Source organism: Mytilus edulis, chromosome 1, assembly GCF_963676685.1.
Source record: "Mytilus edulis chromosome 1, xbMytEdul2.2, whole genome shotgun sequence".
Classification (NCBI taxonomy): domain Eukaryota; kingdom Metazoa; phylum Mollusca; class Bivalvia; order Mytilida; family Mytilidae; genus Mytilus; species Mytilus edulis.
In genome coordinates this window covers 66,327,846-66,355,349 of record NC_092344.1, presented here as the reverse complement: position 1 = coordinate 66,355,349, position 27,504 = coordinate 66,327,846, and the positions used below count along the sequence as shown (strand labels likewise).

General features: G+C 33.2%; 1 protein-coding gene across 1 annotated transcript in view; it reads left to right on the top strand.

Annotated features, from left to right (window-relative positions):
- The first annotated feature begins 6,224 nt into the window (after positions 1 to 6,224).
- The window catches only part of LOC139487468 (ankyrin repeat and KH domain-containing protein 1-like), a 30,957-nt gene continuing 9,677 nt past the window's right edge, over positions 6,225 to 27,504 (top strand). The window contains exons 1-3 of the mRNA XM_071272284.1: positions 6,225 to 6,610; positions 9,777 to 10,006; positions 15,743 to 16,037. Of these exons, the coding sequence (XP_071128385.1) occupies positions 6,391 to 6,610; positions 9,777 to 10,006; positions 15,743 to 16,037 (745 nt within the window). The 5' untranslated portion in view covers positions 6,225 to 6,390. The remainder of the gene's footprint in view (positions 6,611 to 9,776; positions 10,007 to 15,742; positions 16,038 to 27,504) is intronic.

The window sequence follows — 27,504 nt, the reverse complement described above, 5'->3', positions numbered from 1 at the left end:
AAATGGAAAATACAAATCAATGATGTTTGGTATGCAGTTTTATTAGCTTATTTCATTTCCGTTGATATAAAATAGTCGCTCTTCTTAAATCTAAATAATTTTATAAAAGGGGGGGGGGGGCGAAAGATACCAGAAGGAACTTGTCCGATATCATCTGTTAAAGGTAATTCCATAACGTAATAAGTTATATCCTTCTCAAAAGGAGAAGGATACACATCTTTATGGCTTTCGATCGACCGAAGTTTTCGTCCATCGGTCCCATGAAATTTCCATTTAGTAATTCTCCAAAACTACACACTAGGTAAGAGGATGTGCGACAGCCTTTGGCGCTGTCTTCAGTATGCTAAGTCTAGTGGTACGATTTTTCGACAACTGTATGTCAATAAATACGTTACCATCATAAATTCTGCGTACATCCATCTGCGCAATTCTGACAGGCGGAAATCCCAAAAACTAAAATATCATACAATGAGAATAAAGGATGACCTGTGCCAATATAGCTAGGCCTTTATATCGTCCATTTAGATCATTTCAGCCTGCGCATCGAGACAAATGTGTATTTTACTTCACCTATATATCATAGAAAAGACTTCCTTTTTTTTTGCCAGTGAATACTGGTTATGCAGGTATCCCCAAACTATTAATTATTTTTGTCAAATTATTGTTATAAAATTGTATTCAATAAGTATTTAACTTCGTAACTATTTGAATTATTAATTATTGAGTTTAATACTTCCAGTCCTTTCGAGGCCATTACAAGCAATGATGTGATTTTAGATGGGTTATTACCCTATCTTGTTACTCCAACTACATTAGGAGTTGGTCCTTAGGGTGCTACATGTAATCTGTCAGTTCCTGCTCCTCCTTTAGCAATGTCATCTAGTAGTTGTGGTAGTATATTTGTACCTGCTGCTCTGTCGACATCTTCTGTTGGACATCAGTTTAATCAGGTAGCTGACTCTGACCTCTCTTTAGAGGCGTTCAAGGGTATTCTAGACGACTTTAGTCAGTTTTTTTCTTTTGAATTGATGTTTTTCTACACCCGCTATGTCCAACTCGCCAGTAATTTTACTTCCTCTAGATAAAAAAATTGAAATTTATCAGGAGGGCAGTTTTTAAGAAGAACGTTTTTTCGGTGGCCCCGGGTAGTTTTTACTTTTGACGAAGAAGGTGATAATCTAGATCAGGACTCATAGAATGATTTTGAACATCTGTTCCTGTATCTCTCCATCTTATGTAATTGGTCGTTCTTCCACCAATTCCAGTCAGGATCCTAGAGATTCGGTTTAGACCATTATGAGAGACGTCAGTAAGGGCACCATTTTAGTCTCCTCTAAAACCCAAAGACCCAAGAGACTTACCTCTACAACTCTACTTTCGCGGCTTCTTGTGGTCTGTATAGACAACGCTAAGTCACATACTAGTTTTCCACAATTCAACCATTTGAGGACTTCTCCTCAGATCATCAAGGATAAGAGTGTGGCTATGGGTCCCAATTTTCAAAAATGAGTGATATTTTTTTCTTACCTCATTTACTATGGAGGAACTCATTGTTACGAACTGTTCCTTTTAGCTAGTGAAAATCTTCTTTTTAGCAATCGACTTCATCTACAGATTGTAATTCGTCATGTCCTAGCTGACACTTACTTATTTTCGATTTATGCGTTTGACTGTCTCTCTGGTATTTTTCGTCCCTCTTTTACCCCAATTATAACAGAGTGGGAATTTCCAATCAGTATTTTAGACTATAACACCCCGGGCTCTTTATGTAGACTAGGCTTGTTTACAACATGCTACAATAATTAAAGTTCAAGTGTTTATGTCTGCTGTACCCGATCCGATAGCCTACGCAGTAGACTGCATGAATGTTCATTGGGATGCAATGTTTGTTCACGCATTCTTTTCGTTCAGATTTCTATCAGAAGTTCTTTAAAAGATCTCAGCAGATCATAGGTTGATCATTATTAATGATCAAGCTTAGCCTAAACAAGCCTGGTTTTATGATCATCTTCGTCTGTATTGTGCTGGTCCACTGGTTCTACCAGTACGACACAACCTTCTGTCCTAGTTTAAGGGCAAGATTCTTCATCCCAATCCAGTGAAGGTACATCTGTACGCTTGGCTTCTCTCAGGGATAGATTCAAGGAGAGAGGTTTTTCTGAATGCAAAGCCAGATATGTCCCCGAGCAGTTCGAGATTCCACTCACATCGTCTCTGATGCAAAGTTGCAATCTTCAGTAGTCGGTGTAGCTAGAAGGACCTTGGTCCTTTCCAAATTTCTGCGCAGCAACTAGCAACTTTCTGATCCACCTTTTTGCATCTTCGCTAGCCAAGGGTTACGATCCACTCCCTTTCTCTTCTCTTCCCGTGAAGAGAACGGGAGTGGATCGTAACACTTGGCTAGCGAAGATTCCTTTTTGAAGAGAACGATTTATCTCCTACAATTAAAGGCCATCAGCTATTTGTAGGACGATTTTACTGGTAATAGTAAATTTTATATTTCTTTTAGTTTTGAAAGACTCTCTTGAACGCCCTAGACAAAGAGTTTTAATCCCGTCCTTGAATTTACGTAAAGTTTGTCAGTTTTAAAAACCATCCTTTTTACCCTGCTGAAAAGATTAAAATCATCGTATACGTGTTGTTTTCTTGGCTTCTGGTAGAAGAAGGGGGTAAAATTTATGCATTTTCCACTGCTGATTACAACTACCTTCGTTTTAATAGAGATAAGTCATCTGTCAATCTCATAATGGATCCATATTTTTAAACCAAATATAAAATTCCAGTCAGAGATTCAGAACCGATAGTAATTTCAGCCCTTCTTGATGATTCAAGCTCTAAATTACTCTGTATTAATCGGAGTCTTATATATTTTCAGTGAACACTGAGTCTTTTTGCACTTCCTCTAATTTCAGGTTATTTATTCCTGTTAACAAAGGAAAACAAGATTTGTATGCTAAAACTATTTCAACTTGGATCTGGAAAACTATACAGTAGCACAATACAAAGATTTTTTCACTCCCAATGACACAACTTAAGAAGAGTACAACTCTCCTAAAGAAGAACTTAGTAGTATGTACGTTAAGGCCCACTTTCACATGGGTCCTTTTTAATTACGATTTGTTTGAGGAAATTTTATCTGCAGATTTCTGAAAATTCTATCATTTTTCTCTACCTGCAATCTTTTTCTTCTCGGGAGGCTCACAGTTTGTATTTCTGAGGACCTTTAGGGTCCGCACAAGGAGGTGTTTTTTTCCTCGTCTTCTTATTTAGAGGATCCAGCTTTTTATTATATTCTGTAATTTACCAAGAAATTATGATGATCACGTATTTATTTAGATAAGATTTAACATTTTTAACGTAAAATGAAATTTCATCAAAAATAAATACTTATAATCATAAATAAAATGTCACTTTCAACCTCCCTTTCCTTTTCTGTTTTATTTCTAGGTCTCCTTTTACTTTAGGAAATTAAAAGGATGATATAAAGACATTGTTATTTGGGCACAGGTCATCACTCATCCTTATTAGATACTATTTTTATTTTGGGAATATCTGCCTGTCAGACTTGGAATATACTCAGAAGTTATGATGGTAAATGTTTATTTTTATCTCATTTTACTTTAAAAATGTAAATTTTTTAATCTTGGAAAAAGGCAATCTAATTAAAATATTGTTACGTTATACTACATATGAGTAGTATAACGTAATCAGAGATCAATATTTTAATTAGATTGGGTATACTACATATGAGTAGTATAACGTAATCAGAGATCAATATTTTAATTAGATTGGGAAAAAGGTCGATTTGTTCATGTTTTTACATACTCTCTTGCACTTGCAGAAAATATAAAAAGTTTTGAAATAAAAAGATTACTCAATGATAATACATCATTTTATGTAAAATATTTTCTTTACGTTTTTACCTTTTAAAGTAATATCTGCACTGTAATGGTGGGAAATTTTATTCGATCTTTGCGAAATTACGGTGAAAAAGATTGTTTTGATTTTACAAATGTCAACACGTCAAATATCTTTCAAATTCATGTCAATTACAAAACAGTATTCAAACCACTTGATTCAAACATTCTAAATCTTATTTTAAAAAGTCATAATTCCGTACACGATTTATCATTGTTTACACATCAATTTCGTATAATCGTCAAAAAATTATTTCACTCGGTTAGTGAAAATATTGCACCTAATTAATGGTATCGAGTTTAGATATTCAGGTAAACACGTGTATGGTTTACGTTTATAGACTCTTTCTGCCAATTAGGTTTTCCCTTTTGCACTTTCGTAATTCCGATCACCGGAATTTTACGAGAAAGGTCGCACAGAGGTAAATTAAGTCAACACAGATACAGGTAATATATTCTTGGAGTAGAAGAGCCTAAGTATTTAAAAAAACACAAAAGTTTGTAATTTCTTAATTATGACCATATCAATGATAATTCATGTCAAGACAGAAGTGCTGACAACTGAGCTTGTGATAATCATTATACCCTTGGCGAATAAAAACTCCACCAGTAGTTGCATCGACCCAGTAGTTGTAAATGCAGTCATCACAGATACCAGGATTAAAGTTTAGTATATGCACCAGACGCGCGTTTCGTCTACAAAAGACGCATCAGTGACGCTCGAATCAAAATCAGTTTAAAAGGCCAAATAAGTACGACGTTAAAGAGCATTGAGGCAAAAAAAAAATCCTAAAAGTGTTGCCAAAAACAGCTAATGTGATTTATTCCCGAGACAGAAAAGCCTTAATATTTCAAAAATTCAAAAGTATGTACAAAAAATGAAAACAGTGAGTTTATGATAATGACCATATATAAAGGCAACAGTAGTATACCGCTGTTCGAAATTCATAAATCGATGGAGAAAAAACAAACAAATCCGTGTTACAAACAAAACTTAGACAAACGCATTAAATATAAGAGGGAAAATACCACACAACAGAAGCACAACATTAAAATGTAACACACACATAAACGAACTATAATATAACAAATGCCATTAGCGCCAGACGTTCATACAAAAATCATGTTGTCACGCAAGTAATTCAGAAAAATATAATTTTTGTTTTTAATTTGGACAAATTAAAGAATTTTCCTCAAATAAAGTATATTTACATGTACATTAGTTGAAGAATTAAAACTAGCCATTAAGTTATAAAAAAAACCATATACAATTTTGTTTATAAGTTGAAGTTTCAAATGACTTTAAGTCTCTTGTCGTTGTTTCGTAATAAGTCGCTGAAAAAAGATTTCCGGTAAGTGAAATATCCAAAATATTTGTCAAATCTATGAGTACATATTAACTCTTGTTTATTTTAATTCTTTTGAAAACAAAATAACAATTTTGTCTTCTGAATATCCATGATGAAAAACTATATATTACAACGTATTCCCGATTACAAACTTTAAACCGACTGTCCTTCTGTCTATCCATCAATGCATCCTTCCTTCTGGTCTTGTAGCACTCTTACATGTACAAGTCTTGCCTTTTTTATTAATCTTTTATCATAGATTTTTATAATCCATGTCATGGAAGAGTTCGTAAATTCAAGCATCTAAATTATAAAGAGTTTTGTCCCTTTGGAAATATTAAAATTATTCGTAAGCACTATCGTGTGTACAATTCCTGCCAGATCTTTGTGAAAAATATGTTATACTAGGTTCATATTAGCAATGTCGGAAACAATCAATCTGTTTTCAAATTTGTTATGTGCCTTAGAAATTTAATACCGGATGTGAATTACTTTGAACAACACGATGGGTTCCACATGTGGAGCAGGATCTGCTTACCCTTCCGGAACACTTGAGATCACTTCCAGTTTTTTGTGGGGTTCGTGTTACTTAACCTTTAGTTTTCTATGCTTTGCCTTGTGTTCTGTCATTTTACTGATTTGTCCTTTCTAGCCATGACGTTATCTGTTTGAGTTTGACTGTCCTTTTGGTATCTTTCAACCCTCTTCTATATAAAAATGTGCATTGTAAATGCTAACACTACATGTTTTGCCAGATTTTTATCAAATTGATATTAAATGTTGATAACAGAAATTTCTCTGACATTATCAAAATTAAGTGCTGATCAAATATTTTACGATAATTCAAAATAAATCTTAAAGAACAAAAAACAAACAACCAAATGTACAACATTGAGGACTTTGAGGCTCTGTTCTTTTGTTTATTTAAAATGGTTTACTTTTAGAACAATATTTTCAGATGTTCTCAAAGTTTAGAAACAGACCTCAGGAATCTCGAAAAACGCGCAGTTATGAACATAACGATCCAAATATGCATGAATAGCTGTGATGCATTTTGTCTAAAGAAATAAAGACAGAACTCTGTACAAAAAAGATAATCAGCTTAATTATTATAGCCGCACATCATGGCAACTAGACTTACTCAAGAGGAGGAAAACTATGTCAGGATGAGCTTATTACTGACGGGGATATCTCCCCGTGCAGCACGAGCCGTGTTTGATCAGGAATTTGCTCCATCGTGCTTGAATGCCACATTAACGAAGGAGTACAATAAACTTAAAGACCTTCAGCAGAAGCGAATCATTAACCAGCAGCAGTGGAACTTGATGTTCCCAAGACGCCCCGGTAAGTAGCATTAACATAGCTAAGTTAACATTTAAAGGCACATATCTAAACAGTGTGAAACTAAATAACAAAAATATTTTCTTCTCATATTTCATGATTGTATCATACTTAACCCCTCACAGATGGTACTGTCTTTATATTCATATAAAGGAGACATAATCTGTCAATCAGGTTAATTTTAGATCTGGATCTGGCATGGCAGTATCTGCTAGTAGTCCTTTGTTTATTAATGTATACTTGTCATTTTGTTACTATAGTTTCTTTTGTAACCTATACACATCGGACTCGGACTTCTTTTAAACTGAGTTTTACGGTGCGTATTGCTGCTTGTTGGTTTTTCTACATTGTATAGAGGTATAGGTTGAGGGTTGAAATCTCACAAAACATGTATAAACATGCTGCATTTCTTGCGCCTTTCCAAAGTCAGGAGCCTCTGGCCTTTGTTATTCTTGATTTATATATTTTGAGACTAGTATGGCGTCCATTATCTCTGAACTAGTCGACATTTTGTTTCGGTGCCAGCTGAAGTAAGCCTCCGCGTGCGGGATTTTTACGCTGTGTAGAAGACTCATTAGTGGCCTTCGGCTGTTTTCTGCTCTATCGTCGGGTTGTAGTCTCTTTGACGCATTTCCTATTTCCATTCTCAATGTTATTTTGTTTCCAGTTTTGCAACCTAAATAATAATTTAAAAAACATTTTTCCTTTAGGTAGCAATATACAGTTATGAGATGGGTTGTTCATTTTGGCCACCGTGAATTGTTTAGTTCTACCACTGTTCTACATGATAGTTATTGTGCAATAAAATTGATTTTTCGATTGTTTAAAAATAGGATAGCCTTTAAAGTGGGTTTATTCAAACATCGGGATTTTTTTTGCATGTTATAAGTAGATATAGGAAGATATGGTGTGAGTGCCAATGAGACAACTCTCCACCGAAATAAAAATTTATAAAAAGTAAACCATTATAGGTCAATGTACGGCCTTCAACACGGAGCATTGGCTCACAACGAACAAAAAGCTATAAACGGCCCCACAATTACTAGTGTAAAACCATGCAAACGGGAAAACCAACGGTCTTGTATATATAAAAAACGAGAAACGAGAAACACATATAAATTACATAAACAAACGACAACTACTGTACATCAGATTCCTGACTTATAAGTCTTTTTCTGTTAGAGAGTCCGTGTTTTCACATCTGTATCGCCCATTGATCCATAAATAACTGAAGTGTTTTCAGATGATATTTGAGCCTCAAATTTTTCAATACAGTTTTATGGAAAAATGAGTTGAAATGCATACAGTTTTTATTTGACCTATAGATCGATATGTGTCAATGGTTTAAGAAACAGTATCACTTTAATGAATTGCAAATCTACTTTGGGACTAATTTTGGGTGACATTTTCCCCCATTTTTGCAATATTTTGTATCAAATCAATGCAGATTGTTGCTATGGTTTCACCAAAAAGGGATTATTTTTCAACTTTTATGTAAGATTCTGTGACCATATATATAATCATGAACATACATAACACAAACATTTAAGCCTTATTCATTAGAAAGCAAGAACAAGAGGATGGTTAACATTATGATTGTCAATTTTTATGATTTTTCTCTTACTGTGCATTGCTACCTTAGATTGTCCCTAAATCTTCTGGGTTTAATGAGCACTATTTTTAAAAACAATTTTGTGACCTTCAATTCTACACGATCCACGACACTCCAATTTCCATGTTATGAATAAACTGCCCCAGTTGACTTTGTGTCATTGGGGGCAATGCTTCATAAAACATTGTGACGTAATTATAATGGCTTTATGACATCAAAGTTTCCCAGATAAATCACGAATGGTTGATTATGTATAAACTGATGAAATGGACCCGAGGGCGTAATTGATTGATTGTTTAAATACACAATGCAAGAAGGCAAACAAATATTGTGTTCCTATTTTTCGAGGACATTTAAGAGAAGAAAAAAATCTTTTTTTTGGTGCCTGTAAATAAAAATATTTTTTTTGTTTGTATGCCCCTGTGATTAAGGAGTCATTTTGTTTTTTTGTCTTTGACTCTATCGTCACTGAAAGACCTAACTTGTAGGTATACTTTACAGTCTTAAACATCAAACAAACAAAAAAGTACCCTAATACATAAAAATGTTTCCTCCAGAATAATGCAGGGGTGGATCAATGAATTTGTCAGGGAGTCAGCAGTGGTCACCCTGGGAACTCTAATAAAAATTCTATTTTGTTTTAATATTTTCAATGTAATGAAATAGTAAAGCAAATGGTTACCTATTTCTCAAAATTGTCAAGGAAAGGTTGTACTTTGGCTCTTGTCTTAGCAAAGGACTTTTTACAAGGCTTGTCATCTCGCCAAAATGTTCATTTAGTCTAGTGCAATCATGTGCCATTTCATTTAAAGGTTTGTATGCTAGGGTTCCAAAATATTAACCCAACATAGAGCACAATAAAATTGAGAATAGAAATGGGGAATATGTCAAAGAGACAACAACGCGACCAAAGGGCAGACAACAGCCGAAGGCCACCAATGGGTCTTCAACGCAGCGAAAAAATCCTGTACCCGGAGGTTGTCCTCAGATGGCCCTTAAAAAAATTGTGCACTAGTTCAGTTTAAATGGACGTCTCACTTTACTCCAAAACATTTTAATGAAGAAATATCAGAAAACATACAAGACTTAAAAAGGCCAGAGGCTCATGACTTGGGACAGACGCAAAAATGCGGCGGGGTTTATATAAAAAGAAAATGTGGTATTATTGCCAATGAGACAACTCTCCACAAGAGACCAAAATGACACAGAAATTAACAACTATAGGTCACCGTACGGCCTTCAACTATGAGCAAAGCCAATACCGCTATAAAAGGCTCCGAAATGACAATGTAAAACAAATCAAACGAGAAAACTAACGGCCTCATTTATGTAGAAAAAAACGAACGAAAAACAAATATGTAACACATTAACAAACGACAACCACTAACTTACGTATACAGGCTCCTGAACATGATTCGTGAGATCTCAACCTTCCTCCTATACCTCAGGCCAATGTAGAATAAAGAAGCACATGATACATGCAACAAGCGCCTTTTTTGGAGTGGAGTACACTTCACTACTCAATGATTTTATAATCTTGCAAATATTTTATTTTAGATGTTCCTGATTCTAAAACATTTGATGTAACTTTAATGATTACGTTACTTAGAAACCTAACCAACCTGTCCTCTCCTTGTGGTGGATATGACCAGTTACCATCTGATAATGAAACTTCACCAACCTCAGATTTAGCCCGGATAAAATATTACAGAAACATCATGGCTCACCTGGATGAGGGGAAAATAGACAACTCTACATTCACAACAGCATGGGACAATATAACTAATGTAAGTTCATTTAAACTGATATATTGTTTACCACAGTTATTAGAAATTTAATATTGTAACCTTTCCATCTTTAATATTGATCAGTGGAATAACAAAAGTACATGTTTACAAACCCTACAGAAGAATCAGTACAGGTTGCGTATCTTCAGCTGCTGTTAAAATACGACAGGAGGGGTCATCAATAAGCCTTTGTCCGTCAGACATCCAGAAATCGGTTTCCGTTCTCTAACTCAAGTTTTGCGTAACCCTATAAATTATACACAATTATTATTACTACGAACATCAGATCTAATACGAATTTGGGTAGCGTCTTTATTACCATTCATAAGGTATGTTACTTTAAAGCGTTATATGCAATTGGGAGCATCGCATCATCTGTAACCCATGGACACTTGATTTCTATACATTTACAAAAGATTCTGTGCATGGCCAACGTATCTGTACATGCCATATACGTTTGCTATGTACTGGTTGTAAAATTTGTATTTTTTTTTACATTATATCTTTCCAGCCCCCTGAATGAAAGGTTTTTCTCGTCATTTTGCATCAATCTTCAGTCGTCCACCGTCGTAACTTTACTGTACAGCATTTGCTTCCTCTGAAACTACTAAATTTTTATGATTTTTATTTTTTGATTGATTATCTTTTGATTGATTATTTTTATTTTTTGATTGATTATCTTTTGATTGATTATTTTTATTTTTTGATTGATTGATTGACAGCTATCTACAAAAATGTAACTGACCTATTAATTATGTTTCATTTTAATAACAAATCTTTGCTAGAATAAGATCTATAAAAGTAAGACAAAATTTACCTATGTTTCTTTCGCATCCCTTGAAGTACTTCAAAAGAGACCTGAGAATATTTGCTGTCTCAGAATTTTTTATTTTTTTTTAATATGATAGTTTAGATAGTCAGATTGGCTGCATCTCAGCACTGATATGCTTAATTTCTAACACATTGTATACTAATCTATGAAAATAAAATATGTGTAATGCCAATATAACTGGAAGTCCGCCAAACGAATGACTTGTTTTTATAAGTATTATAGATGTTCAACATTTTTCTCTAAAAAGTAAAAACACAATAATAATGAACTCAGATGAAAATTCAAAACGGAAATGCAAAATCAAAAGCTCAAACACATCAAACACACCAAATGAATGATAAAGAGCTGTGATATTCCTTACTTGGTTTAGGCATTTCCTGATGTAAAAAATAGTGGACTGAACCTGGTTTTATAGCTTGCTAAACCTATCAGAACAACTAATAAAACAGGAATGTGATAAGTCATATTTACCTTTGTTATTTAACTGATGAATATTGTTATTTGTACATTTCTAGGGTATCATTAGATTAGGTGGACAACCACTGAAGCAGGAGTGTGATAGTGTGATAAGTCATATAAACCTTTGTTGTTAAACTAATGAAGACTGTTCTCTGTTAATTTCTAGGCTATCAGCCGAAAAGATGACAACCAATGAAACAGGAGTGTGATAAGTCAAATTCACCTTTGTTGTTTAACTCATGAAGACTATACTCTGTACATTTCTATGCTATCAGTAGATTAGCTGGACAACCACTGAAGCAGGAGTTTGATAAGTCATATTAATTATTGTTATTTGTACATTTTTAGGGTATCATTAGATTAGGTGGACAACCACTGAAGCAGGAGTGTGATAGTGTGATAAGTCATATAAACCTGTGTTGTTAAACTAATGAAGACTGTTCTCTGTTAATTTCTAGGCTATCAGCCGAAAAGATGACAACCAATGAAACAGGAGTGTGATAAGTCAAATTCACCTTTGTTATTTAACTCATGAAGACTATACTCTGTATTTCTAGGGTATCAGTAGATTAGCTGGACAACCACTGAAGCAGGAGTTTGCTAAGTCATATTAATTATTGTTATCTGTACATTTTTAGGCTATCAGTAGATTAGGTGGACAACCAATGAAGCAGGAGTGTGATTAGTCATATTTTCCTTGCTTATTTTACATTTCTAGGCTATCAGTAGATTGGGTGGACAACAAATGATGCAGGAGTGTGATAAATATATTGTCTTTACAGTGAGTTGACTATGGGTGTTACTGTAAAACTTTACCTATAGCTCAACCTGTTTTTAAAATTGACAATACAATAGGGACATTTAAATTGACCAGTTGGTATTGTTAAATTTAAATCTACCTTGATTCTACCTGTAGTTTTTTATTTACCAGTTCCAACCTTACAGCATGCTTTTTTCATGAAGTTTTTCTTTACCTAGGACTATGCTATTCAAAAATTAATAGGGAAGAAAATAGTTTTGGTTTTCATTGTTTTAAATCCCTAATATATATTATTTATCTAATTTTGACCTTAAATTCTAAATCAGTAAAAAATTAAATTAACTACATGTTAATATGTTTGAAAATGTAAACTGTTTTTCCATACTAAATGCTTCTTTAAAATTCTAACCCTTATACATAGTATTGTCCAGCTGCCAGTGAAACAAGAAATAGCTGTTCAGGTGTTTACATTTTAAATTTTCAGATGGATATGTTGTTCATTTCTTCACATGACCCTTCAAGATTTCCATTTTGGATTATTATTTGCAATATTTGAAATCTATTGGTATCATTGTGGGTACAATATTGGATTTATTTTATTTGAATTCACCTCTCAGACTTTTTATAGTAATTTTGCTTCTTAAAATGTGATTTGTTTTTTTCAAGAATTTATTGCCATGAAGGTATCAAGGAGTAAATAATTCATTCGAAATAATTTTAGAGTATACCTTGCAGTGTTTTTTCTTTGAAATCTACTATTATATTAGTAGGACTTAAGTGCATAAAATGCTGTGTTCCCTCAAGGAAATTCAATTTTCATAAGATGGGATTTAGTTATGTTAAAGATTAAAAAAAATCAAAACTGGAATTCAAGTAGGAGATATAGTGCGAGTTCATCCAACATGTTTCTGTGGCTTTAAATGTGATTTTAAAAAACATTCATTATTAATTTTGGGATCTATTACAATCTTAGATAATTCACCATTGAAATGGGATCTTGGAAATGAAATAAAATGTTGAATTAATGCAGTGGATAAAGTCTAATCTAGGGATAAAGTGAAAAATGAAAGTAAAATATTCTAACGTGAGGATATGTTTTTAGTGAATGTGATATTGGAAATAGTCATTATAAAATTCTGGACCAAATATTGTTTTAATTTGAAATTTATTATAGGAAATGAAATAAAAATGCATACTGTGGATATAGTAAAATCAAGTGATATAGTAAAAATATGAATAAAATATTGCAAAATATTTGTAAAGTGAGGATAACTACATGTTGTATTTGGAATATAGTAATGGAAATGATAAAAAAAATGTACAAGATTCTGAATTATGTAAAGATTTTGCACCTGTTTAGTTTGGATGTTTATCATGGGAAGTTAATCAGAATCTATGGATTTAGAAAAAAATCTAGTGACATAGTGAAAAATGAATAAAATTGGGAAATATTTTAAATCTTTGGAATTCTGGATGAGATGTCAAATATCAGTGTCAATAAATAAATAAATATGTTTATTCAACTATGATTTTGATATTTCAATATGCATCAACAATTTGTACAAGGAACATGTCAAGTATTCATCAAATTATAGAAATAATAAATTTATTAAAGATTTCCACAAGAGCAAAAGCAAATTATATTTAGTTATCTCCCATTAGAAAAGGCCAAAGAGAGAGAAAAAAAGGAGTTTTTTTTCAACAATACAAATGAAATAATGTAGCGATTAAAGTGAGTGAAATATTGTGACTGGATTATTCGGGGTATTAAACACTGCTAGTATCTGGCTATGAAAACATTAAGATGAAGTGTAGTGCCTTTTAGGCCATGCAATTTTAAATACACTGCAAGAAAATAACAAATAGACCTTCTTGTTTGGCTTGATCACTCCTAATATTTTAAATGACAGTAACATAAAAATCTCTCTATTTCCTTCTGAATATTGTTTCTTTGGCAATTGTATGACCAATTACTTCTAGGAATACACTCATTTCAATAATAAGAAGATTGTAATTGCAATGTTTATTTGCTTTACTTTTTTCAAGGATTCTCAAACGAAAAACATGGAAAGTGATTTTTTTTTTAAATCAGAAGTTTTCAACAAATATTTATCAAATCTTTTACTGATTTAGAACTTTAGGTAAAATATAGATAAATCATATATATTGGGGATTTAAAACAATGAAAACCAAAACTTTTTTCTTCCCTATCAATTTTAAAAAAGAAAAATCTTAGGTAAAGAAAAACTTCATGAAAAAAGCATGCTGTAAGGTTGGAACTGGTAAATAAAAAAACTACAGGTAGAATCAAGGTAGATTTAAATCTAACAATACCAACTGGTCAATTTGAATGTCCCTATTGTATTGTCAATTTTAAAAACAGAATGATCTATAGGTAAAGTTTTACAGTAACACCCATAGTCAACTCACTGTAAGTTTCATCGCTGTCTTTCCAAAACGAAATTGAAAATGTTCTTCATTCATCAACCTTCTATGAAGAAAGGTGTCAAACTTTCTGTTCAGCAGACCCTAGGATCTCAACCATCTCAAATCGTCCTTTTTGTAATGAATAAAACCCCATAAATGAGAAATGTAAAATAGAAAGTTTATAAAATTCGAAAGCTCATGTGAAGTTTCTTGCAAATAGGTGAAAATGTTTTTGAGTTATGTCTGAAAACTGGAAAATCCCCCTTTTTGTAATGATAAAACCCAAATCCTAATGCAACAACGTTTGTAACGTTCATTTTGATTAGATAACGTCACTTATTTACATGGCATCAATTGACAACTGATGCTATCGGATGAACGCGCAAGCGCAGACGGCATATTACAGATTTTAATTACATGTTTTAACGTTGTTTTATGTAAGTTTCATCCGAATGGAGATAACAATATTGTATTTTAAGCTCCGACGGCATCAATAGGGGATTTGATGGTCGCAAATACCCGTTTACTGTCTCCGCTAACGCGTCGCCAGTAAAATAATTTGCGACCATCAAATCCCCAATTGATGCCGTCGGAGCTTATAATACAATACAGTTATCTCTTAAATAGTAAGTTATGCTATTAGTTGATTAGGTGGGTAACCAATACAGCAGGAGTGTGATAAGTCAAATTCATCTTTGTTAACCACTGAAGCAGGAGTGTGATAAGTCATATTTATCTTTGTTTTTGTACATTTCTTGGCTATCAGTAGATCATGTGGACAACCAATGAAGGATGCAAGAGTGTGATAAGTCAAATTAAACCTTTGTTATTTGTACATTTCTATGCTATTAGAAGATTGGCTGGACAAACAATGAAATAGGAGTGTTATAAGTCAAATTCACCTTTATATTTTTTAACTAATGCAAACTGTTCTCTGTTCATTTCTAGGCTATTATTTGGATGGAGAGTTGTCTCATTGACACTCATATATCTATCAGCAGATCAGGTGGACAACCAACGAAGCAGGCGTGTGATTAGTCATTATTTAGCGGATGAAGACTGTTCTCTATACATTTCTAGGCTATCAGTAGATTAGCTGAACAATCAACGAAGCAGGATATGTACCTTTGTTGTTTAACTGATGAAGACATTTTCAGACTATCGTTTTTTTTTTCTCTCAAGACTAAATGTTGTAACCTGGCCATACTAACCTTTGTTATTCTATTACTGATGGAGAATGATCTTTATTCATTTCTAGGCTATCGGCAGATTAGGTGGACAAACAATGAAGGACGAGTGTTATAACTTGAAGGTGAAGATACTGGACCAGACTAATCAGGAAATAATGATGGACATTAAACGGTCAAAAGATGAAATGTCGGAACTGAAAAAGTCAGTGAAGAGCTTGAATAATTCAATGAAGAGCTTGAAGAGAACAAAAAAAGCTATGAAAGTTGAAGTGAAAAGGTTGAAAACATCGAATGAAGATATGGCAGTAGAAGTTAAAAGGTTGAAGAAAGCCAATACAGATACAGTTCCGTGGAATATTAGAGGTAAATATTTGGCAGTCAACAATTGTAATTTTTAAGGAGGAGGTTCAATTTTGGTTAAATTGGCCCTAAAATCAAATATGCAATGTATTTAAACATTCATTTTTATACGACCGCAAAAAAATTTGTGCGTCGTATATTGGTATGATGTTGTCGTCTGCGTCGTCTGAGTCGTCTTCGTCCGAAGAAGCATTTAGTTTTCGGACAATTACTTTAGTTTTAGTGAATGGATCTCTATCAATTTTAAAAAGAAGGTTCAATAGTTATCAAAGGTACCAGGATTATAATTAAGTACGCCAGACGCGCGTTTCGTCTACAGAAGACTCATCAGTGACGATCATATCAAAATATTTATAAAGCCAAACTAGTACAAAGTTGAAGAGCATTGAGGATTCAAAATTCCAAAAAGTTGTGCCAAATACGGCTAAGGTAATCTATGCCTGGGATAAGAAAATCCTTAGCTTTTCGAAAAATTCAAAGTTTTGTAAACAGGAAATTTATAAAAATGACCACATTATTGATATTCATGTCAACACCGAAGTGTTGACTACTGGGCTGGTGATACCCTCGGGAACGAAACGTCCACCAGCAGTGGCATCGACCCAGTGGTGTAAATAGTTATCAAAGGTACCAGGATTATAATTTAGTACGCCAGACGCGCGTTTCGTCTACATAAGACTCATCAGTGACGCTCATATCAAAATATTTATAAAGCCAAACTAGTACAAACTAGTACAATACCAATAATTGAAGGTTGGGCTTGATTTAGGGGGTTGTGGTCCAAATAGTTTAGGAATTAGGGGCCAAAAAAGGGTCCAAATGAGCATTTTTCTTGGTTTTCGCACATTAACTTTATTATGAGTAAATAGAAATCTATGACATTTAAACAAAAGGTTACTAACCACATAAAAAAGGTTCGGACTGATTTTTAGAGTTTTGGTTCAAATAGTTTAGGAATTAGGGGCCAACAGAAGCAAAAATTAAACTTTGTTTGATTTCATCAAGAAATGAACTATTGGGGTTCCTTGATATGCAGAATCTAACCGTGTATTTAAAATCTTGATATTAATTCCCGTTTTCAAATTGGTCTACAGTAAGGTCAAAAGGGTCCAAAATTAAATTTAGTTTGATTTTAACAAAAAAAAAATTCTTGGGGTTCTTTGATATGCTGCATCTTAAGATGTACTTAGATTTTTGATTATGAAGGCAGTTTTCAACTTAGTCCAAATCGAGGTTAACTTGAATATATATGATGAGGTTCTTTGATGTGCTGAATCTTGGCCCCATTTATCAAATTGTTCAGCATTTAGGACTAAAGGGTTCAAAATTGAATTTTATTAGATTTCTTTAAAAATGAAATTCTTGGGGTTCTTTGATATACTGAATCTTACCGTGTATTTTGATTTTGGATATTGGACCATGATAGGTAAATGTCCAATTTTAAAGTTTTGAAGTTCTAAGACCACAATCATTCTGTGTCAGAAACCTATGTTGTGTCAACTATTTAATAACAATCCAAATTCAGAGCTGTATCAAGCTTGAATATTGTGTCCATACTTGCCCCAACTGTTCATGGTTCAACTTCTGCGGTCGTATAAAGCAGGCCCTGCGAGGCACCTGGTTTTATATAAATAAGGCCACTAGTTTTCTCGTTTGAATTGTATTATATTGTCATTTCGGGGCCTTTAAAAGCTGACTATGCGGTATGGGTTTTGCTCATTGTTGAAGGCCGTACGGTGACCTTAAGTTGTTAATTGCTGTGTCATTTTGTTCTCCTGTGGAGAGTTGTCTCATTGGCAATCATACCACATCTTCTTTTTTTTTTTATATATCTGATATTTTAGGTATCACCAGCCCAGTAGTCAACACTTCTGTGTTGACATGAATATCAATAATGTGGTCATTTTTACAAATTTCCTGTTTACAAAACTTTGAATATTTCGAAAAATTAGGGATTTTCTTATCCCAGGGATAGATTACCTTATTTGTCGCAACATTTTGGAATTTTGGATCCTCAATGCTCTTTAACTTTTTACTTGTTTGGCTTAATAAATATTTTGATATGAGCGTCACTGTAGTCTTATGTAGACGAAACGCGCGTCTGGCATACTAAATTATAATCCTGGTACCTTTGATAACTATTTACTTTGTATATGTTAATAATAATAATGATATAAAGATATTTTCAAATAGGGCCTTGGAGTATGAGTACAAAAAACTGACTCGAAAGTTTTATGACTTCAAGGCTAGGACTTTTAGTATATACTAGAACACACCCGTGAAATCGCTGGTCCGTGACTGAATTAAAGTATATAACTATGTGTAAGCCTTATTTCAGCCTGGATATTTAGTAAAGTCATGCTGATTATAAGATGCAGTTTTCTCTACTTTCAAAATCTTTCTGTTTAAAACCGTCGACCTGGAACTTATCAATTATTGGTAATATTAATTATTTGAAAAACAATTGGGCCAGGAATGGATTTATTTGTTATCAACAGCATTGTCCAATATAAGTTATAAATAAAGTTGAATTCTTTGTTTCTCTGTTTTCCGTCATGCCGGCTAACAAATTGGAAACTACCTATACGCCTAATTTTAACTCTCGATTTTTAGTAATTCGTATTGTCATCTTTTAAAGTGAATATTACAATAGGAAACAATGTGACAATGATATAGTTTAGTAATGTCATCTATGTGATTATGACCCGTGTATATAGCAAATCCTAAATACACCGTTTGATGGTGCGCCTGTCAGATGCGGAACGTACAGATAAGGTAACATGTGAATATAGTACTATTGGTATCGGTATCGGATTCGACCCAGAACTTGTTAATTATTGGCAATTTTAATTATTGGGAAAACAAAAGGGTCTGGAGTGGTGTAATTTTTAATCAACACCATTGTCCTATATAAGCTATATATAAAGTTGAATTCTTTGATTTGTCGTTTTTACCAGATGACGGCTGATAAATTAGACCTCGTTATTTTAGTATTATAGATATGTTTAATATGATATTGCAAGTTGATTCTCAATGTCTGTTTTGCAGTTAAAATTAGTTACATCTGTTTGGGGAAAAGAGGGAAGATACCAATAGGAAGTCAAATAATACAGGCCGACAACATTTACATACATTCTTTATTGTGCACGGATGTATTTAAAATTGATTTTCCTGACCTCTTCTCTTCTGTATTTTTTTTAAAGTTATGGTATATTAATTCTTGAGATAACGTCTCTTATGTGTGCCACATCATTCTCTAAATTTTAAGACGGTGTGTGTACTAACTATTCTTGGCCTTCATTTCTATCCATGTTAACATTTTCACTTCCAAACATTTTATAAGGAGCTGGATCTATGTCCCGTTCTTTATACATCAGACATAACTGGTTACTGGAAATTAGGATACACCAAACCCGGTACTTCATATGTGAGAGACAGGCAATATATGCCCTCAATATTAGAATTAATTTATACTTAAATGTAAAAAGCTGGAGGTTTGGCATGCCACAAGACCAGGTTCAACCCACCATTTTTTTCCTAACATGTCCTGTACCAAGTCAGAAAAATGGCCTTTGCTATATTATAGTTCGTTTTTGTGTATGTTACATTTTAATGTTGTGTGTCTGTTGTGTCGTAGTTTTCCTCTTATATTTTATGCGTTTCCCTCAGTTTTAGTTTGTAACCCGGATTTGTTTTTTCTTTCAATTGATTTATGACTTTCGAATAGCGGTATACTACTGTTGCCTTTATTTATTAGTAATATTCAAAATGATCAGTCAATATGTGTTCTACAAGGACCACCACTCCTTCACCTTTCATCTGTTACCTTAATTACTACAATGTATTCTATTTAGTTTTATATTAACACCTATGCGTAGGAACTATTTTGTTTTAAATAATTACTACATTCCAGCATGTTCTTTTTAGACCGGGCCTTATTCTGTGGTGTTACATCTTACGAAGTCTACCCAAATAATTTTTGTGAATAACTCAATTCAAACCAGTAATAGTGGTCGTCTTACCTTTAACTTGCATTGGAGTGAGAGGTTTTTTTTGTTTGTTTTTTGCTCCGTGTTGAAGGCCTCACTGCGACTTTTAGATGAAGAACAACAATAAAAGCGCTGTTCCTTGTATTTTTGTGTTTTTTTGTTGTGCATATACTGATTTTGTTTCATAGTTGGATACCCCATATCCTTTGTTTTTGTATTATGTTATAACATTAAACGATACAATTTTAATGCACCAGATGCACATTTCAACAATATGTGTGTCTTAAGTGATGATTGGGGCAAACATATTTGAAATCCAAAACCTAATACAAATATTAAAGATCTGATTTAACTATCGGAACCAAAAGTAGAAAAAAATCCGGTCATGGAATTGGAAATATATTTTCCATTATTATGTATACCTGTTGTAGCTCTTAAAAAATATTCTAAAGATGTTTAGCTATCACATTTTAGCTCACCTTTCCAAAAGGAAATGTGAGCTTTTGCAATCACTTGGCGTCCGTCGTCGTCCGTCCGTCTGTCGTCGTCGTCCGTCCGTCGTAAACTATTTCAAAGATCTTCTCCTCTGAAACTACTGAACCGATTCAAACCAAACTTCATCTGATTGATTCCTAGGGTATCTAGAATAAAGTTTGTGTTTTAATTCCCATTTCATCAAAAAACATGGCCGCCATGGCTAAAAATAAAACATAGGGGTAAAATGCAGTTTTTAGCTTATAACTCAAAAACCAAAGCATTTAGAGCAAATCTGACAAGGGGGTAAAATTGTTTATCAGGTCAAGATCTATCTGCCCTGAAATTTTCAGATGAATCGGACAACCCGTTGTTAGGTTGCTGCCTCTGAATGGTAATTTTAAGGAATCTTTTGCTATTTTTAACCGGATTTTTGTGACAAAAATGTCGGTTATTGATTTGGGGATGTACGGCGGGCGGCCGGGTGGGCGGGCGGGCGGGCGGCAATCAAATGTTGTCCGTGCATTAACTCATGAACCGTTCAACCAAAGCTTTTAAAATTTTAATATGTTATTACTGACAACTATACGAAGGTCAAGTTCAATAATGGCGATTTTGACTTTTACCGTTCAGGAGTTATGGTTCTTGAAAGATTGAAAAATGGAGTTGTCCGTGCTTTTATGCATGAACTGTTCTACCAAAGCTTCCCAAATTTTAATATGTTGTTACTAATGAAAGAATGGAGGTCAAGTTCAATAATGACGAATTTGACTTTTACCGTTCAGGAGTTATGGTTCTTGAAAGATTGAAAAATGGAGTTTCCAGTCGTGTCCGTGCATTTATGCATGAACTGTTCTACCAAAGCTTCCGAAATTTTAATATGCTGTTACTGATGACAAAATGGAGGTCAAGTTCAATAATGACGATTTTGACCTTTACCGTTCAGGAGTTATGGTTCTTGAAAGATTGAAAAATGGTTTTTCCCGTCGTGTCCGTGCATTTTCTCATGAACCATTCAACCAAAGCTGTTGAAATTTTAATATGTTGTTACTGATGACAAAATAGAGGTCAAGTTCAATAATGACGATTTTGACTTTTACCGTTCAGGAGTTATGGTTCTTGAAAGATCGTAAAATGGCGTTTCCATTCAGGTTGTTGCATTTACTCATGAACCATTCAATCTAAGCTTTTCAAATTTTAATATGTTGATACTGATGACAAAATGGAGGTCAAATTTGATATTGACGATTTTCACTTTCACCATTCATCAGTAATGGTTCTTATGATATAGCCAGGACACAAATAAATGTTAATAAATCCGGTTTGCTGTCGTTGTGACAGCCTCTTGTTGGTTATTATCTTGAATATTATTATAAATAGAGATAAACTGTAAATAGAAAAAATGTTCAGCAAAGTAAGATTTACAAATAAGTCAACAGGTCCAAAATGGTCAGTTGACCCCTTTAGGAGTTATTGCCCTTTATAGTCAATTTTTAACCATTTTTCGTAAATCTTAGTTATCTTTTACAAAAATCTTCTCCTCTGAAACTAATGGGCCAAATAAAATCAAACTTGGCCACAATCATCATTGGGGTATCTAGTTTAAAAATTGTGTCCAGTGACCCGGCCAACCAACCAAGATGGCGGCCATGGCTAAAAATAGAACATAGGGGTAAAATGTAGTTTTGGGCTTATAACTTAAAAACCAAAGCATTTAGAGCAAATCTGACAGTGGGGTAAAATTGTTAACAAGTCCAGATCTATCTGCTCTAAAATTTTCAGATGAACTGGACAACTGGTTGTTAGGTTGCTGCCCCTGAATTGGTAATTTCAAGGAAATTTTGCTGTTTTTGGTTATTATCTTGAATACTATTATAGATAGAGATAACCTGTAAACAGCAATAATGTTCAGAAAAGTAAGATTTACAAATAAGTCAACTTGACTGAAATGGTCAATTGACCCCCTAAGGAGTTATTGTCCTTTATAGTAAATTTTTAAAAATTTTCATAAAATTTGTAATTTTTACTAACATTTTCCAATGAAACTACTTGGCCAAGTTCATTATAGATAGATATAATTGTAAGTAGCAAGAATGTTCAGTAAAGTAAGATGTACAAACACATCACCATCACCAAAACACAATGTTGTCATGAATCTATCTGTGTCCTTTGTTTATTATTCACATATACCAATGTGAGCGACACAGGCTCTTTAGAGCCTCTAGTTGGTTATTATCATGAATATTATTATAGATAGAGATAAACTGTAAACAGCAAAAATGTTCAGCAAAGTAACAAATAAGTCAAATGACCGAAATGGTCAGTTGACCCCTTTAGGAGTTATGGCACTTTATAGTCAATTTTTAACCATTTTCCGTAAATCTTAGTTATCTTTTACAAAAATCTTCTCCTCTGAAACTACTGGGCCAAATTGAACCAAACTTGGCAACAATCATCATTGGGGTAACTAGTTAAAACATTGTGTCCGGTGACCCGGCCAACCAACCAAGATGGCCACCATGGCTAAAAATAGAACATAGGGTTAAAATCAGTTTTTGGCTTATAACTCAAAAAACCAAAGCATTTAGAGCAAATCTGACTTAAGTGAAATGGTTTATCAGGTCAAGATCTATCTGCCCATAAATTTTCAGATGAATCAGACAACCGATTGTTAGATTGCTGCCTCTTAATTGGTTATTTTAAGGAAATTTTACTGTTTTTGGTTATTATCATGAATATTATTATAGATAGAGATAAACTGTAAACAGCAAAAATGTTCAGCAAAGTAAGATTTACAAATAAGTCAACATGACCGAAATGGTCAGTTGACTTCTTTAGGAGTTATGGCACTTTATAGTCAATTTTTAACCATTTTCCGTAAATCTTAGTTATCTTTTACAAAAATCTTACGTCTGGTGACCCGGCTTACCAACCAAGATGGCTGCCATGGCTTAAAATAGAACATAGGGGTAAAATGCAGTTTTTAGCTTATAACTCAAAAACCAAAGCATTTAGAGCAAATCTGACATGGGGGTAAAATTGTTTATCAGGTCAAGATCTATCTGCCCTGAAATTTTCAGATGAATCGGACAACCCGTTGTTGGGTTGCCGCCCCTGAATTGGTAATTTTAAGGAAATTTTGCTGTTTTTGGTTATTATCTTGAATATTATTATAGATGTAGATAAACTGTAAACAGCAATAATGTAATGCTTGGGGTATACAATGTTTTTTTTATACTTTCATCATAAATTATATTATAAACACGAGACAAACGAGACATTTCAGTGTGTCCACTCTTGTTTTTGCTTTTGAAGAAGATATGACAGAATCGAAGAACCATTTATATAAATTGAAAACCCAAAATAAACATTGATGGAAGATTTAAGCAAAACATTTAAGGTGAGCGATTCAGGCTCTTGAGAGCCTCTTATTATATTCTACGCTGGGTTTTTTTAAGTTTTTTTGTCCCAGTGAATCAGGGAATTTTGAAGTTGTCTCTGTCCCTTTGTCCATTCAAAACATTAATACTCAGAGACCGTTTGGCATAAGGCTTTCGTATATCGTAGAATTATTTGTCTAATATTCTCTCGACTAGGGTATATCTTAAGTTTGATTTGAAATTGTTTAGTTATTGGACTTTGACCATTTTGTTTAGTATTGTTACAATGACACCTTGTGAATGCTACTTCGCTGAGTCAATTTATCTTAAAGCTCTCATACTTGGTAGGATTGTTTGCAGTCATGTGTAGTTGACTACATTATACCATCATTTTGATTTCTCTATTTTACTGTGACTTTAACCATAATTTGACTGTTGTACCACGACATTTTGTTATAAACAATTTAATTTCTCATTTATTTAGTGTGTGGTCACTTTGCTTAACGACAGAGTTATTATCTTTCATAAACAAATTATGATTTTTATGGGTGATAAGCAACAAAAAAAAACCCAGTCCATTTCGTTAGAGCATGGAATATAAACCTTTCTGAAACAGTCCCATAAAGATTAGAAAAGAAACTTGCTTTGTTCTCTCCTGGTAGAAAGGTTGCAGAATATGAGATGCTCATCTTCAGGGTGAAGGCTACCACGAGTTTTATAAGCCTTGTATATGGATTTCTTACGAAGTCTTTTTGAAAAAAAGTTGATTGTCTTCATTTTCATGGTTCTACAACTGCTTAAAAACAGTATGTCTCACCTTACCTATAATGAGTAATAGGATAACTGTATTTACTATACGGTATCCCTGTAGGGGTTTTGTGTCTGAAAGTTGTGGTTCATATGACCATGGCATCATGTCATTGATTAGGGATCAAGGTTAAATTTTCTAAATTAGGTTTTTTTTTCAGATACTTTAATTGGTTGCTATAGGTCAACAATATTTTGTGTACCGAATGCTTGTTTAATTGACGGTCTGTTTGACTTGACCTAATTTTGTGGTTCATTTGGGTTAATGTTAGATGTACAGTAAAGTCATTTTCTCAGTTACTATAGCAGATTGTCAGGTTTCATCTGACATTGACCTCATTTAATGGTTCATGATCGTTCATTTATCAGTGTTATGTTTTAACTGGATGTTTGAAGGGAAAATCGTATTCTTGGGGTTCACGGCAGACTGGCGGGAGAGCGTATACCAAACAGTGTCCGTCCAATAACATGAAAACGCTTTGAAGATTGTATTTCAAATTTAGATAAACAATAGACAATATTTATTAGCACAAACACATTTACATGAATGGTTATGACATACAAAATTAGAACAATAAACTGACATTAGTTAAATTGATTATAATTATATTAGAGTGACAGTGGTATTCACAGCGAAGAAAAAAAACTAAAAATATCAACAGTTAACACATTTTTAATGTTCATAACCAATTAAAAAAAGAACACAAACAAAAATTAGGTTGTATATTAAAAGAATTAATAATTATACAGATGTTCTCAATAAAAAAACAATCATTAATATACTTTATGGTGATTTTTATAATGACTGGTAGACTGCTATTTAAAAGTGCAGTCAAATGCTTCAGTGTTATAGCGGACTGCAATTTGATAAAATTGAAAGTAAGATTTTTATTAATATTTTGTATATAGGTATCACTCAAAGATATGTTGTGTCTGGTGACTAAATGAAGGCCAGGTTCAATTGTCACGTTTTAAGCTTTTCTCCTTGTTGAGTTATCGCCCTTTTTAATACCCATTAGTGGTACTTTTTTGTTAATGAGTTACTTTGTTAATTAAATATATAAACTTTGATTACACCATGGAAGTAATATTTAGAAGGAATAACAACGACTAATTAGCATGTATTTATAGCATGCTGAGCTCTGTACTAAAGTCATACGATTTCATCCAATTATAGTCTCAGCGGTAAGACGCCTTTGGTTACTATCTGCGTTACCGCGGTTGTAAAAGCATCTGGAATTTCTTATCAGTCACGTGGTTTTATCGAGTCCGGTAATTATAGCGCACCTGTGGGAAATCCCTAGTTTATTAATAACAAGGTAGCGCTGTATCACATAGAATATCTACCTTTAGAAAGAAATCGAATGGTGAAAAAAACTTGAAAAACGGACGAGAATTGTTCAAACTACAGCAGTTTAACATGGAAAATTGTATTTAATTTAGCATATTTTTGCTTTTTACCGTTTGTTTTACTGTTCTAAAAGTATTTTCCGGTTAAAAGCGGATCCCGAGTTAAACAGTTAAATACCGATGAATCGATCAGGTTTCACATGATGTTTAACAAAATAATGTAGGCAAATGTAGGCATAGATTTTTTTACTGTTGAAATGTGCAAAGTTTATCGAGATTCAATGAAATAATATTTACTTTCAAGTATTCTAAATTTATGTATATGTCATAAATGTCATTGATTGCATTATTGAACCTGGACTAAAACGGGGATAATATTTTCGTAAATATATATTTAAAAAGTGTTTATTGTGGAATGCTTGTATTAATATAATAAGCTATACAGCAAAAAATATAACAAACCGACGAAATGGGCTTGGATCTATCTGTCTTACGGTAAATTCATTTTTACACAAATTAGTTTATGTATCAAGAACTTAAATCGAAGGATAGAACCGTTTAGAATTGTTAATAATTTAATTGACTATAAATACACGAGAGATTTAGATTTTTCGTATTTAATAAAGGGTGTCCAAACGTATTTTTTGTACAGTCATCTTCTTAACTTTATACGGAAATGGTTTTTTAATTGTCTGTAAATTTTAAAATTGAAATGACACAACTTTGTTCTCCAATTTCGTATGTGATAGCTGTCGGTTTTAACTATTAAGTTCAAACTAACCAAAATTAGGGAAAAATTGGACTAAAATAAAAATTGAACGAATGACTCTTTTCGGCAGCGTACATCAACGGAATGTAACGAATGGACTATTCGGGTTACTTCGCATGTATATTCGACAAAAACTTGTCTGTTCGTAGTTCTCCGTGAACACGAAAATGACCGATAAGTGTCAGTGATTTGATCGATCACATGCGGAGAATAAACTTCCATGCCAGATATTGAACCAATTAACGAGTTATTGAAAGATGGGCGGTAACGCAGATGAAACCTTTGAAGTGACGACGATGTTATTCCTTCCAATATTACTTCCATGATTACACTGAGCCTTTATAAATAGTTTTCACCTGTTATCAGAGCATATTGTTAATGACTTATCACACGCTTATTATAGTTTGAGTGACAGATGTATTTTAAAAAAGTGTTGATGATTAAAAGCTATATAGGACCATGGAAGTAATATTGGAAATTTTACTTCCATGATAGGACTATGTATTAAAACATAGTTAGAAATTTACTGTTCATTATTGGACATTTTGAAGATAATCACAGATAAGTTCTATAGTTTTTTAAAAGACAAAAATAATTACTATCTTGGATTTTATTTTTTCTTTGGTAAATTGTTTTAAGAATTTTGTGGCAGGTTTGTTTTTTATTCTGTAAAAAACTAATTTTCTCAATGCTATATATAT